At 45.3% G+C, this 12,700-nt stretch overlaps 1 protein-coding gene across 2 annotated transcripts in view; it reads right to left on the bottom strand.

Moving 5' to 3' along the window:
* Nucleotides 1–12,700, bottom strand: part of GMDS (GDP-mannose 4,6-dehydratase) — a 477,395-nt gene that overhangs the window by 377,568 nt on the left and 87,127 nt on the right. For both annotated transcript variants that reach the window (XM_004281075.4, XM_033408007.2), the window contains 2 exons: nucleotides 11,632–11,719; nucleotides 10,030–10,139 (listed from right to left, as the gene is read on the bottom strand). In XM_004281075.4, the coding sequence (XP_004281123.1) occupies nucleotides 10,030–10,139; nucleotides 11,632–11,719 (198 nt within the window). The remainder of the gene's footprint in view (nucleotides 1–10,029; nucleotides 10,140–11,631; nucleotides 11,720–12,700) is intronic.

Here is a 12,700-nt window from a genome sequence, read left to right as displayed (position 1 = left end):
ATAGTACCTTCACTGACTTACTACCGGTTTACTATTTGTGTTTATAGATACGTCTAGAAATTAATGTTAAGATAAACATGTACATTTAGCTATTTGCATTAATTTTGGTTTAATTGTGCAAAGCTAAAATAATACTTTGGATTTTATTTAGTAAACAAGTCACTATTGTAAGCGAATTAAGAGTACCAAACCCAACAAACATATCTTTGTGTGGTCCACTAATTATAAGAAAAATTCCAAACACTATTAGCTGTTATTAAAATCACAATACCACCTAGAGCTAATAAAACAGAACAATCTGTTTGAACAGGAGAGGAGAGCTTTCATAGTGTTCTCTCTCATATAAATTCTTAATGGAGTAGGAAGGACTTTTAAGTGGCTTTAAATTTGAATTCGACTGCTCAAATCTGTAACAGGCTTCCAAGGAGAATCTGAGCGGATGACACACAGGGACCCGCCCGCAGTGTGCCCGTCCGGCTCGACCCTCATGAATAGAAGATAAAGACGCTCAGTGTCTTCCTAAGAACCACAGGAACCCATCAGCCATATTCACATTGGTGGGGTTCATGCACCACCAGCACAAAAATTAAATCGTAAAGTGAAAAAGGCTTTTTCTGTGTGCTGCAGCTTCACCTTGTAACAAACCAAAGAGGTTTGCAAATGTATTAAATATCACAGGGACTGAGCCGCACAGGTGACGGACAACAGGATCCATCAGAAAGGAATGAAGACTGGAGAACGAAGGCAGCAAAACACAACTTCACTGGAGCCCAGGGGTGCCCAGGCCACCGCTCTGCTCACCTGACCCTCCACCCCTGTCGAGGAGCTCATCACTTTGCCAGAAACACACCCTGCATGTAGTCCATGTGGACGCCAGGCCTACCTGCAAACACACCGCAACCATCCTCGGGTTCTAACAGCCACACTCACTGCTCTTTACCAAGTAAAGCCCTCCTGCCCGGGAGGTACCTTCACAACTTCAATGTTAACAAGTTGGTAACACACTAGAGTGATTTTATGTTGCTCTAAGCACATGTGAGAATTATATACGAATATATAAAAATTAATTTTAGACCTCATAAAATACATAAGGCTGTATCAATTTACACATCTACCAAGCAAAATAAGTTATCTTCAGAGACCCAATATGGAGTTATATTTTGCGTATGCTAAAATGTGGACAAAAATGTATTTGCAGTATTAAAGCAGAAGCATTTATTTTTCAATCTTAGAAAATAGGTTAATTGACAGTAAACTGATTTGGCAATTTTTTATTTGTTTGATTTAGTATACTAGTAAGAACAAATGACTTTTTCTAGTTATCAAGCTATTGGTTCTTCCGATCCCATAGGAGCAAGTGTCGTTGGCCTCCCGTAGCCTTTAGGGAAACGCACACAGTGGCACAGCGCTCAATATAAGAGCCACGCATCGAATTGAACTACCGTGACCGAAAAGGCTGTGGTTATCCCTGAGGAGTCAGTCCTCTGGGTTTCGTTTTAGCATCGCTGACAGGCTACCATCACACCCTGCGGGGCTGGATTTGGGGGCCTTCCAGCTATGCAAACACTGGTCCTTTGGGTTCGTCCTAACCGGGTCCCTCCAGAAAGAAAACACAAAGCTCTTAACTCAGACCTCCTGCACTGTGGTCAGTGGCGGGAGTGACAAGAGAGGTGAGCCTGGGCCCACCAGGGTCCTGTGCTGCCTGCCCCGCTCTGCCCTGGTCTTCTCAGACCAGCCCTCTGACAGGTACAAGGCACTGTCTGACAAGGTCCCGTCTGGCCTCCCCCATCACCAAATGCAGGTTCCGGGCGGCACTCTGTGAAACAGGGGCTGGGCAGGCTCATCGACCTCTTCCACCTCAGAATTCTGTGGCCCATTTAGTAAAAAACAAGGGTCTGAAACATCGTTTTTCTCTTCCTAATATGCCATAACAAGTGAACATTTCAGCGGCAGGAACTACGGACATCTGAATGAGGAAGACATTCTTGCACAGAGTTCCCAGCAGCAGTGTGGCAAAGGGCAGGCCCCCCACGGGCAGCAGAGACGGTGCCCTGCAGCCACTCGCTGCCACCTTGGCCTCACGTCAGCCTCTGCGAGGAGCAGAGAGCACCTGGATCAGAGGGCAGAGCAGCCCACGTGCGCCCCTGACCCCCGGCGGCACTGCCGCCCTTGGGCTGGACTGGCCCCCTTCCCAGGGGGGTGACTGCTGCGCACAGGACGGTAGGAGGGCCTTACTGAGGAGCTGACACCTGAGCACAGGCAGGGAGCAGTTAGAGACCAAGATCATGAATATCAAGGACAGAGCAGCACCATGGAAGCAAGGGCAGAGGCCCACAGGGAAGCATGTCTTGGGACCCGCAAGACAAGGTGCCCACCCGTTTCACAGGTGACGAACGGGGCCTGCAGGTGACGCGAGCTGAAGCCAGCAGCGCGGGGCCTGGGCTCTGGGCTGGGCCTGGGTCTGCGTCCTGGGCATCCTGACGTGGGAGGTCCTGCCTGTGCTCCAGTGCCCACGGACACCTCCTTCCCTCTGGCCCCAGGACACAGGCTTCTGCTCTGAAGCTCTTGCACACAGCACTTTGCACACGTGAGCTGCCGCATAGAGTGCAGGGGGCACGACGGGCTCCGGTGCAACCAGGCGGGAAGGGCTGGGCCTGGCCCAGCCCGAGGTCGCCCTGACAGCCCCTCCCCGACGGCGAGAACCATGCCCCTGGCCCCTCCTCACTGCCCTGCTCTTCTCACACTCCCTGCTGGCTCGCCAGGCTCCGAAATAAATACGTGGGGGAGCAAGGCCCAGGAGAACAGCCCTCCATGCTGTCTGTGGGTCCCGACCCTCCTGCACCTGCACAGCAAAGGCTACACTGGTGCTCCTGTTCTGTTCCAGAACTGGGTGAGTCAGGCACGAAGTACACGTCCCCCCAGGCACCTGCCCTGCCCCGTAACGCAGTCGTCCCAGTGTACCCCGTCACCCCCTGGTTAGAGCAGCCCCAGGAGGTGTGGGCTTCCTCCCCATAAATAGGAGACAAATGGCGGGGGGGCTAGGAGCAGCCAGGAAAAGGCCACTGGAGAGGGCACTTCTGTCTCAGGAGATTACACTGCACGGTCCCCTCCCCGGGGCCCGTTTCTCCCCCAGCTTCACCCCCTGCACTGGCTTCTCTGACTCCCGGATGCTGAGGCGCTGCCTGGCCACCCCGCCAGCCACTTGGCTCACAATCAGCTCCGCTTCCTGCCCTGCCTCCTGGGCTGGAAGCCCCACCAGGAAGACAATTAGACTCGGCCCCTCTGCTCCCAATACTCAGATCCGCTAGCCGGTCCCGCACAGCTGGACAAGGAAATCCTGTCCCGCACGCCGCCTGCCCCAGGTACCTTCTGGGCACGTAGGCCTCCTGGCTGTCGTGAGACAAAATCAAACAAATGACCCACAGAGAGTCGAAAAGGAGATAATGAAGATAATTCAAGAGTTAGAAAACAAATGACACGGAGGGAGTTATTCAGTTTCAATGACAGAAAGTCAAAGAAAGACTTAATAACGGTCTTGAACACTGAGAAGGGATTTGAAAATCGTTCTCAAAACTAAAAAAAGAAGAGCAAATGACTTTCTGTCTCCACAAAAGACACAAGGAAAAGAAAAAAGCTTCAGGAGAAACTTAGGTATGTGGGGAAAGTTCTTAAGGTGAGGACTATTTTACATGAGAATTATTGCCAATGGAGACCATCATTTTCTTCGATGGTCCTTAGAACAAGCTGCCGAATACGCGGGTCTGAGTTTTGATCCTGGATCGGCCGGTCGCCCGACATGTGACTCAGAGCAGCAGGTGGCTTCACTCATAAAATGAGAATCATATTAAATTATTTCTAAGGTTCCTTTTAGCTCTAACATTTCATGATTGCATCATTTTCATTTTTAAAAAATAATCAAGGCAATTCCAACATGACATTGTGAGACCAAAGGGTCATACTGGGCTAGATTTCCTGTAGACAGATCTCGTCCAACAGCATGACTTCAAGAATGAAGTATGATTATCAAAGAAGCTGTGAGGAATGGTGGAAAACTCCAAAGTCATGACAGTAATGAATGCTGAACAGATAAGAAATTTCAGACAGAAATTAATGAAAAATATTATTTACACAGTAAAAATTTTAAAAGAACAATAAAGCAGGCTCCTAAAACATTTCCTCATCAAAATGGGCAGGACTATGTATACTGGATAATTTGTTCCTACTTGGGTGATGTCACCACGCTAGGTTTAACTACTTTTAATAACTAGTACATTTCAGTCGTCTCTCACTTTCTCCTACATAAGATCAAATCAGCCTCTCAATGACCTACACTTCATGAGTCATAATTTTTCTGTTTATGATTCAGAAAAATGTCTTCAGTCAGTATTTCCCAGACTGCTGTGGGTTTATTCCAAGAACCAATTTCATCTTCATTGGTTTCCTACAGGAAACCAGACCAACTTCCTATTATTTTATTTTCCTTACTTTTAGCATACCATAGCCCACATCAAATTAACTGGAAGTGAGAGTGATAGAAGGCTCTATTCTGCACAAAGAGAGGCCAACACAAACAATGCCCGGTCTAGAAGTCACGGATTCAAAATGAAATGCAACGTGTGCTAATATTAGAGCTTTCTTTCAAAAGAGCTCCAAACCAAATAAGAAGAAACATATTTTAATTAACTTCTTACAAACATTCCACTGTCAGAAAGAACTTTTGTTTAAAAAGTACTGTCTATGAATACAATAAATGCTACAAAGCTGATTAATACAGAGAAATTAATTATAAGGAACAAAATACGTGTTTTCCATCCTAACCCCCTCACAAGCTGCTGGGAGAACAGGTAGGCAGCTGAAGGTCAACACACAGAGCTGTGGAGAGGTGGGCAGGGGCACAGCTACGCCCCCCGAGCCAGCCGCAGTCTGCTGTCACCAGCTGTCCTTCCCAGCCAGCCCCTCCCCACACCCACTCTTTCCACCGCTAAGAACCCATCTGACATCAGGCCGCACAGGAAGAGGGGCATGGGACACGGGCTTTCCAAAGACACTCTGACGGTGGCTTGCACTCACGCTGCTCCTCAAGAGCACTAGGAGTACCCGGGAAGTATGCGTTCTCACTGACTACACGCTGCTCGGAAAAAGAGTTCTGAATGTGGAGAATTCTGGTATAAACATGTATCAGATTCTTCTTAGATTCTTTCCACTCTCAGCTTTACAAGCTCACATAGTCATTAGCTGGCAAGGAATTTATACCAAATTCAAAAGCTGATGCATTGAAGGAAGAATGCATTTAAGGCGCATATTACACACAGATAAACAAGAAACCAGAAACATTAGCACAGCGGTTCTCAAACTGAAGCCCCCACACCAGGGTCAGCATCTCCTGGACACATCCTGGGAAAGGAAGACCTCACGAATCAGACAGGCTGCTGGGCAAGGCAGGACTTTCCCAGGAAAGAATCCACTCAATTTACAACCCTCCATAACCCTTGACTTCTACGCCCCTCGCCTTCCGGATAATTCCTCCACCGCATCGCTAAAGTGCTCTCCCTAAAAGCCCCAAACCACCCCCACCCTAACCACAGAGGCCACGACGCCCGCCTGCTCGTCACTCGTGCGCACGCCTCTGAAGCCCTAGCGCGGCAGACACACCTCCTGCCTGAGCCGCCTGGTCTCCTGGCTCCCTCACACAATTCCACCCTCCTGCCTCTTTGACCCCACCTCCCTGTCACCCATGACGCCCCTCGCAAACGCTCCCAGGCCCCAAGGCTCCAGCTTCATCCACTCCTCTGTTTTCATCTGCTGCCTTGGCTTCGGCCTCTCAAGAACTCCCAGGACTGAACTCCAAATCTCTCTCAAACCTCACAGCATACCTTCAATTGCCTTTGACCTGCATTACCTGAATGTCCTTCCAGTACCGCTGGTAGGACGAGTCCAAGAGGGAGCCTCTCACACACACCCCCAACTCAGCAGTCCCTCCTCGGACACCTGCTTCTAGCACCGGGACCATCAGTCATCTGGCCCCAGTGCCCTGGAGCAGCGCTTCCCTTCCTCCCCAGCCCCGTATCTTGTCGGCAGAGGGTCAGCCCTACAGGCCTCCTGTTCCATCCTCCTCATGCCCACTTCGACTGCCACCACCTTCACCCAACAACTTCTTACTCTTCTGAAGCCCCACCTGTAGACTCACCTCTGAATCTATTTGTCTCCTGTTCAAAAACAAGACCAGGATGCCCACCCTCACCACTTTCATTCAACATAAGTCCCATAAGCCACAGCAATCAAAGAAGGAAAAGAAATAAAAGGAATCCGAATTGGAAATGAACAAGTAAAACAATCACTGTCTGCCAATGTCATGATGCTATACCTAGAAAATCCTAAAGATGCTACCAGAAAACTACCAGAGCTTGTCAATGAATTCAGTGAAGTTGCTGGATACAAAATTACTACACAGAAATCTGTTGCATTTCTGTACACGAACAATGAAAGATCAGAAAGAGAAATTAAGGAAACAATCCCATTTACTATCACACCAAAAAAATACCTAGGAATGAACCTACCTAAGGAGGCAAAAGACCTGTACTCTGAAAACTATATGATAGTGGTGAAAGAAACCGAAGACGACACAAACAAATGGAAAGATATACCATGTTCTTGGATTGGAAGAAACAATATTGTCAAAATGGCTATACTACCCAAGGCAATCTACACATTCAATGCAATCCCTAACAAATTACCAATGGCATTTTTCAAAGAACTGAAAAAAAATTTTTTTAATTTGTATGGAAACACAAAAGACGCCGAATAGCCACAGCAATCTTGAGAAACAAGAACAGAGCTGGAAGAATCTCATTGAGCAAAAGATGCTAAACATCACTAAATATTAGAGATGCAAACACCCGTCAGAATGGCCATCATCAAAAAGTCTACAAATAATAAACGCTGGAGAGGGTGTGGAGAAAAAGGAACCCTCCTACACTGTCATGGGAATGTAAACTGGTGCAGCCACTATGCAGAACAGTATGGAGGTTCCTTAAAAAACTAAAAAGAGGGTTATCACATGATCCAGCAATCCCACTCCTGGACATATAACCGGAAAAGACAAAAACTCTAATTTGAAAAGATACATGCAACCCTGATGTTCGCTGCAGCACTATTTGCAATAGTCAAGACATGGAATCAACCTAAGTGTCCATCGACAGACAAATGGATAACGAAGATGTGGTACATATATACAATGGAATATCACTTAGCCATAAAAGAGAGAAATAACGCCACCTGCAGCAACATGGATGGTCCTAGAGATTACCATATTAAGTGAAGATGGCCGAAGACAAATATATGATATCACTTATACGTGGAATCTAAAAAAATGATACAAATAAACTTATTTACAAAAAAATAGACTCACAGACACAGAAAACAAATGTATGGCTACGAAAGGGGATAGCAGGGCGGCAGGGGGAAAGATAAATTAGGAGTTAGGGATTAACATACACACACTACTATATATAAAATAGATAAACAGGAAGAAACTGCTGTATAGCACAGGGAACCATATGTCTTACAGTAACCTATAATGGAAAAGAATCTGAAAAAGAATATATATACAATTGAATCACTTTGCTATACACCTGAAACTAACACAACATTGTAAATTAACTACTTCACTTAAAAAAATGGCTAATTAAAAAAGAAACACGTAGAGACTGCCCAAACACAGCCCACCTCCCTAGCTGCCCACCTCCCATTTCTCCCACCAGACTTCTTGCTTAGGACCTAGGCAAGACCTAAGCAACCTAGGACGCTCATCATGTTGCAAACACATCCCAAGTCTTCTCTCTTCTGACTCTCAGCCTTGTATTGTCACCTCAATTTCAACTACCCGTTCCCACTAACGACGTCTGTAAGCTTCCACCCCAAACCTACTCCCTGACACCATGCACGATCTCGTGGGAGTGAAGTTCTCTCACCCCATCTCTAAAAACCCAAAGACATCAGCGCCAGCCTCTGTCACCCGTGGGAAAGGAGTCCCTCCACGACAGAGGTGGGTTTCACGCATCCCTGGGTCCTCCACTCCACCATGCACGCAAATATCGTTGAAGGGATAAATTATCTTATGAGCCAAAATTCATCTTCGATTAAGCACCATTTCTGCCAATTAACAGGCCTTTAGGCAAAGCTGGCATAACACAATAAAACCAGGTAAACTTCACATACAGAGCCACTCAGAAGGAATCGGCCCAACCTCCTGTGCTTTCTGTGCTCACCACCCTAGGGTAATAACCAGACACAGTCAGCACCACTTCATGTACGGAAAGCATATCAGACTTTTTGAACGACAGAACGATTTGGAAAAAGGAGAAGACTGACTCACTTAATACTAACACGACAGGGCAAGGCCTTCTATACATAAATCTTTATAAAACTTCCTGCATCTTCCCACTATGCCGGTGTAGGACTTCTAGAGGCGATAAACTGTCTACCGTCACAAAGGAAACGTCTTAATCTAAAGGAAACTGAGTAACAGAGCACTCATTCCAAAGCATTCTATTTTGCCTGGAGATACCAAGAAGCAGTTAGATAAATTAAAACGTGGAAGATGACTAACTGCCTCAGCCCAGGATAAAGTCTCCACGCCTGGAGTGACAGTTACTGCTTCTCTACGTGAAAGGGGGGACGGCTGCTCAAGGCACGGCACGCAGGAAATACCCTTTCAGACGGAAAATACATCTAGAATCACTTCGAAAAATAGCCCTATTTTTCTAACCTAAAGCCCCTGACACCTTCCACAGCCCAAAGCTTAAGCCTGGATACAGAACAGAATCTTCGGAGATTAAGAAAGGAAAAAATTACCTTCCAAGACAGCAGAGACAGAGAAGAAGTATCAGTATTGGCTGATCTGTCGCCATCCTCCAAAGTTACCATCTTAGAGAAAAATGTACTGTGAGGGTTCACGCTCAAATTTTAAATTTGGTATCAACTACAAGACTGAGCTTTCCACTTGCTTCTCTTACTATGTTCTACCTTTGGTTTCGTTTGATCTAGTTTATAATTTCTCCCTTAAACTAGCAGAGATATAAAACAGGCATATCGCTTCCATTCCACCCAAAGTTGGAGATGTGGAGAAATAGCCAATCACCTCAAATACTTTCTGCAGTAAGAGTGCTGAATTCACTCATTAAACAGCAAAAAATGCTGCTAGATTTTCTGTTCCTTGTTTTTTGGTGGCAGGGGGCAGGGGCTGTTTTAACTTAGAGTCATTTGCTTTTATTTCTATGCTCTACTAACTATCCTGATTGAGTAAGTATCTAAACAGAACTCATATCATCCCTGGCTTCAGTTCACTCACTAAGTTAGCACTATAATACAGCAACAAAAACTTGAATTAAGCAGATTGCCAGAACGCTGGGGATTGGCTTCTCAGGTTTACTGCGATTTGTTCTAGAAAGAAAAACCAAGGAGAGGCAGATGGACCCCCAGAGAATCTGTCTGAATAAAGGGGGAGAAATCAACATGAGCTGGGCCACACTGAGGCAAGAGGCTAAGAAGAGTCTTTCTTCCAATAACTTTTACTGCTCACAAGAAAACGTTAATTCCATTAATTTTGACATGTTGGCACGCAAAAATACTATTTTCTCATCACTACCAAAAATTAATACTAAAATAGAAGTTTCATTGACTTAATTTTCCAACATTTGAACAAAACACTTCATTCACAATGTGAGTTGAAATGGCAGAAAATACATCCAAGTGAGGTTCGTGACTGTAAGATCAACCCCAAACAAATAAATACTTTTACTCTAATGTCGGCAGTAAGATTTTACTACATTGTTCAATAACAGAAAATACACTTAAAAAAAATGTATTAGCATTTCTATAAGGACTCATTAATACCCAAACTAATACCAAGAATCAAACTCGAGGACCAGGATTAGTGGCTGCCGTACTGTGTGAAGAAGCAACGGACAAGGGTAAAATACAGAACTCAGGAACACAGCCAGAGGAACCACGATAAGGAAAACGGCTCACCTTGACGTGGCTCTGGGCCCCGAGGTTGTAGATCTCGGTCGGCTTCACTTCATTGATGATCTTCACGAGGCAGGTACTGTCGGTGAGGTCACCATAGTGCAGTTTCATGTCTTTAGGATTGAAACACATACCATTAGATAGAAGGAAACAACGTAGGCCCAATTTTTTAACACAGCAACACTGAAATGTATATCCTGAAAGTCTGAAAACCAGATTGGTTCTGGAGTAGCAGTCTGTAACTGTCATATGTAAAGAAACTAAATAGTAGAAAGAGATTCCCATTTGTTGCTATGTCTATAAAGGATTTGTAAAAACTCAGATGAGCTTTTTAAAAAAACATAATATCATGACAGATGTTACACAATCAGCGTATCTTACGGCGCCCCGGTGGCTGTAAGACATGTCACATGAGATTCAGACAAAGAAAATCTGGAAATAATGCGTATACCCTCGAACGAAACATGTTAACACGTTGACAGTAGTGAAGACAGCTCTACTCAGATACTTGTATGTAGCGATTTTTCAGTCCTTCGTAAACATTAGTCCTTAAGCCATCCATGACGTGTCTGACGTATACATAACTGATTAAAGGACAGCTAGCTTGTTCTGACCCCAGATCTAAGCAGATCCTCACGCTGACTTCACTAGTGTAAGAAGGTGACACAGGCAGATGGGCATCCTGCTAACTGGATACTTTCATTAATTTTACATAATACTGACCTACATCTAGGTCCAATGGCAGTACCATTCTACACTTTGCACAAAACGATGATAATTTTCACGGAGGATTCACTGACTGACCTAAATATTAAGGTGGAAAGTGTACTAGTAGGTCATCTTCCTGATGACATCACTACCTGCACAACTAGCCCAAACCTTCCAATGTTCAGGGCCCTGAGGTGAATACAAGCCACCTGGATCATCCCCGCTGGCGGGAAACACCCTGTGTCCTCGTCCCAGCTCTGTCTTTCGCGTGTTATGGAAGCTTGATAAAGTCACACCCTCTCTCTGCTTCCATCTGTAAAATGGTCTCATTCACAACCTCAGGAACTGCTGTCAAGGTCAAATGAGAAAGCACGGCAACTGTGTGATATACTCCCTGCAATTGTGTTACCAAAAATAACAAACGACTGCAAATACTGACAACCGCCTGTAAAGCAATTTAAATATATTTTTGACTGCCATCTGCTTTTGGACCTGTCTTCACCAATTATTTCTAAAATTAAATAAATGTACAAAGACTGCTTGACTTGATTAAATGAGACCAAACGTGAAGAGCAGAGGAGGGCTCTGAGTGTGGAGCTGATCTGACTCGAGGGCACAGGGACACCTGGAGACGGGTGATCAAAGGCTTGTCTGCTCTGGCCTCTCGAGCAGCCTCACCTGATGGTACCCTCGTGACGGCCTAACCGCGGTGACACCATGGCCCAGGGCAGCAGGCAGTGAAGGGTTTTCAAAGCGTGCAGATAGCATTCAATGCAGGTAACTCATGGGTAAATAACTGCAATTTGATGGGCTTTGAGAAAAATGACATTTGAAAATACCTTATCATAATATAGGAAGTTACACAGAAAGAGAGTTTAGAGAAAGAAAATGACTTACTTCCTTCAATATGAGCCTGGGGGTTCTTATACAGATGTTCAATTCGACCAGTATTGAATGAACTGGATCGCCGTACAATTCCATGGACCTGCATTTTTATCGTGTGGAAGGATAAGAATAAGTTATAAATATGCAGTGAGGATTCATAAGCAACGTTATTCTGCTAATGTTTAGCTTCGTGAAAAATCATATAACTGTCATTTAAAGACCTTATTTTAAATAAGCAGGAGTTCTGCGGCTCACTCTCCCCCCACCCCGCCCCCGCCCACTGGCAGCTCCCTCCATCCCTCTCCAGTGTTTCTACTGCCAATCCCGACGAAAGTAATTAGATAATGACGTGACTTCACAGTGAGTGCTTAGTTGTAGATACTCAAATGTCTCCTTTTCCAAACACACACACACTTACGGTCCTACTGCTGACAAAAATATCTCTTCAATTTGAAACCGAAGACAGACCAGGCGAGGCCGTATCGGTCACACAGCCTGGACCGCTCTTCAACCCAGAGCACGAGGAGAGGGCTCTGATGCCTCCAGCCCTGCCCAGTGCCCTCCGAGCTTTGCATCTGGCACCGATTCTTTAAATAAATACGTATCTGGGTCCACAAGAGAATCAGGGAGCCATTGCTTTTATGCAGCTGTGTGGAAAAGCTAAGAAAGCTAAATAGCATAGGTTAGGGCCAAGACTTACGTCCTATGAGATTTAAGGCACGAAGGAAACTCAAATGAAGGGAGGATTTTTTTTTTTAATTTTTATCTTTGACTTAACCATGACAAGTGTGAGGGAAAAAAGTCATTGGAACCAGAACACATACCTGCCCGATGCTGAAGAAAAGACTATTTGTGTCTGATACATTAGAGACATTGTTCAGGACCTGGTCTCACTCCCTTCTTTGTGCTGCCAGTGCTAATACCAGCTTATGTCACCGGCTGCCCACGTCCCCATGCTGCTGGTGGCAGTTTTAGTCCTTCTCTCATTTTAGAAGCGTTCCTTCTAAGGCTGGGTAGTTTCATTTGCAGCTGAATACACTTCCATATTTTAACTCAATCGTTTTCTGTCTATTTTGAACAA

Source organism: Orcinus orca, chromosome 10 (assembly GCF_937001465.1).
Source record: "Orcinus orca chromosome 10, mOrcOrc1.1, whole genome shotgun sequence".
Lineage (NCBI taxonomy): Eukaryota > Metazoa > Chordata > Mammalia > Artiodactyla > Delphinidae > Orcinus > Orcinus orca.
Note: the sequence above shows the minus strand (reverse complement) of the source record. Positions and strands in the feature narration are given on the sequence as shown.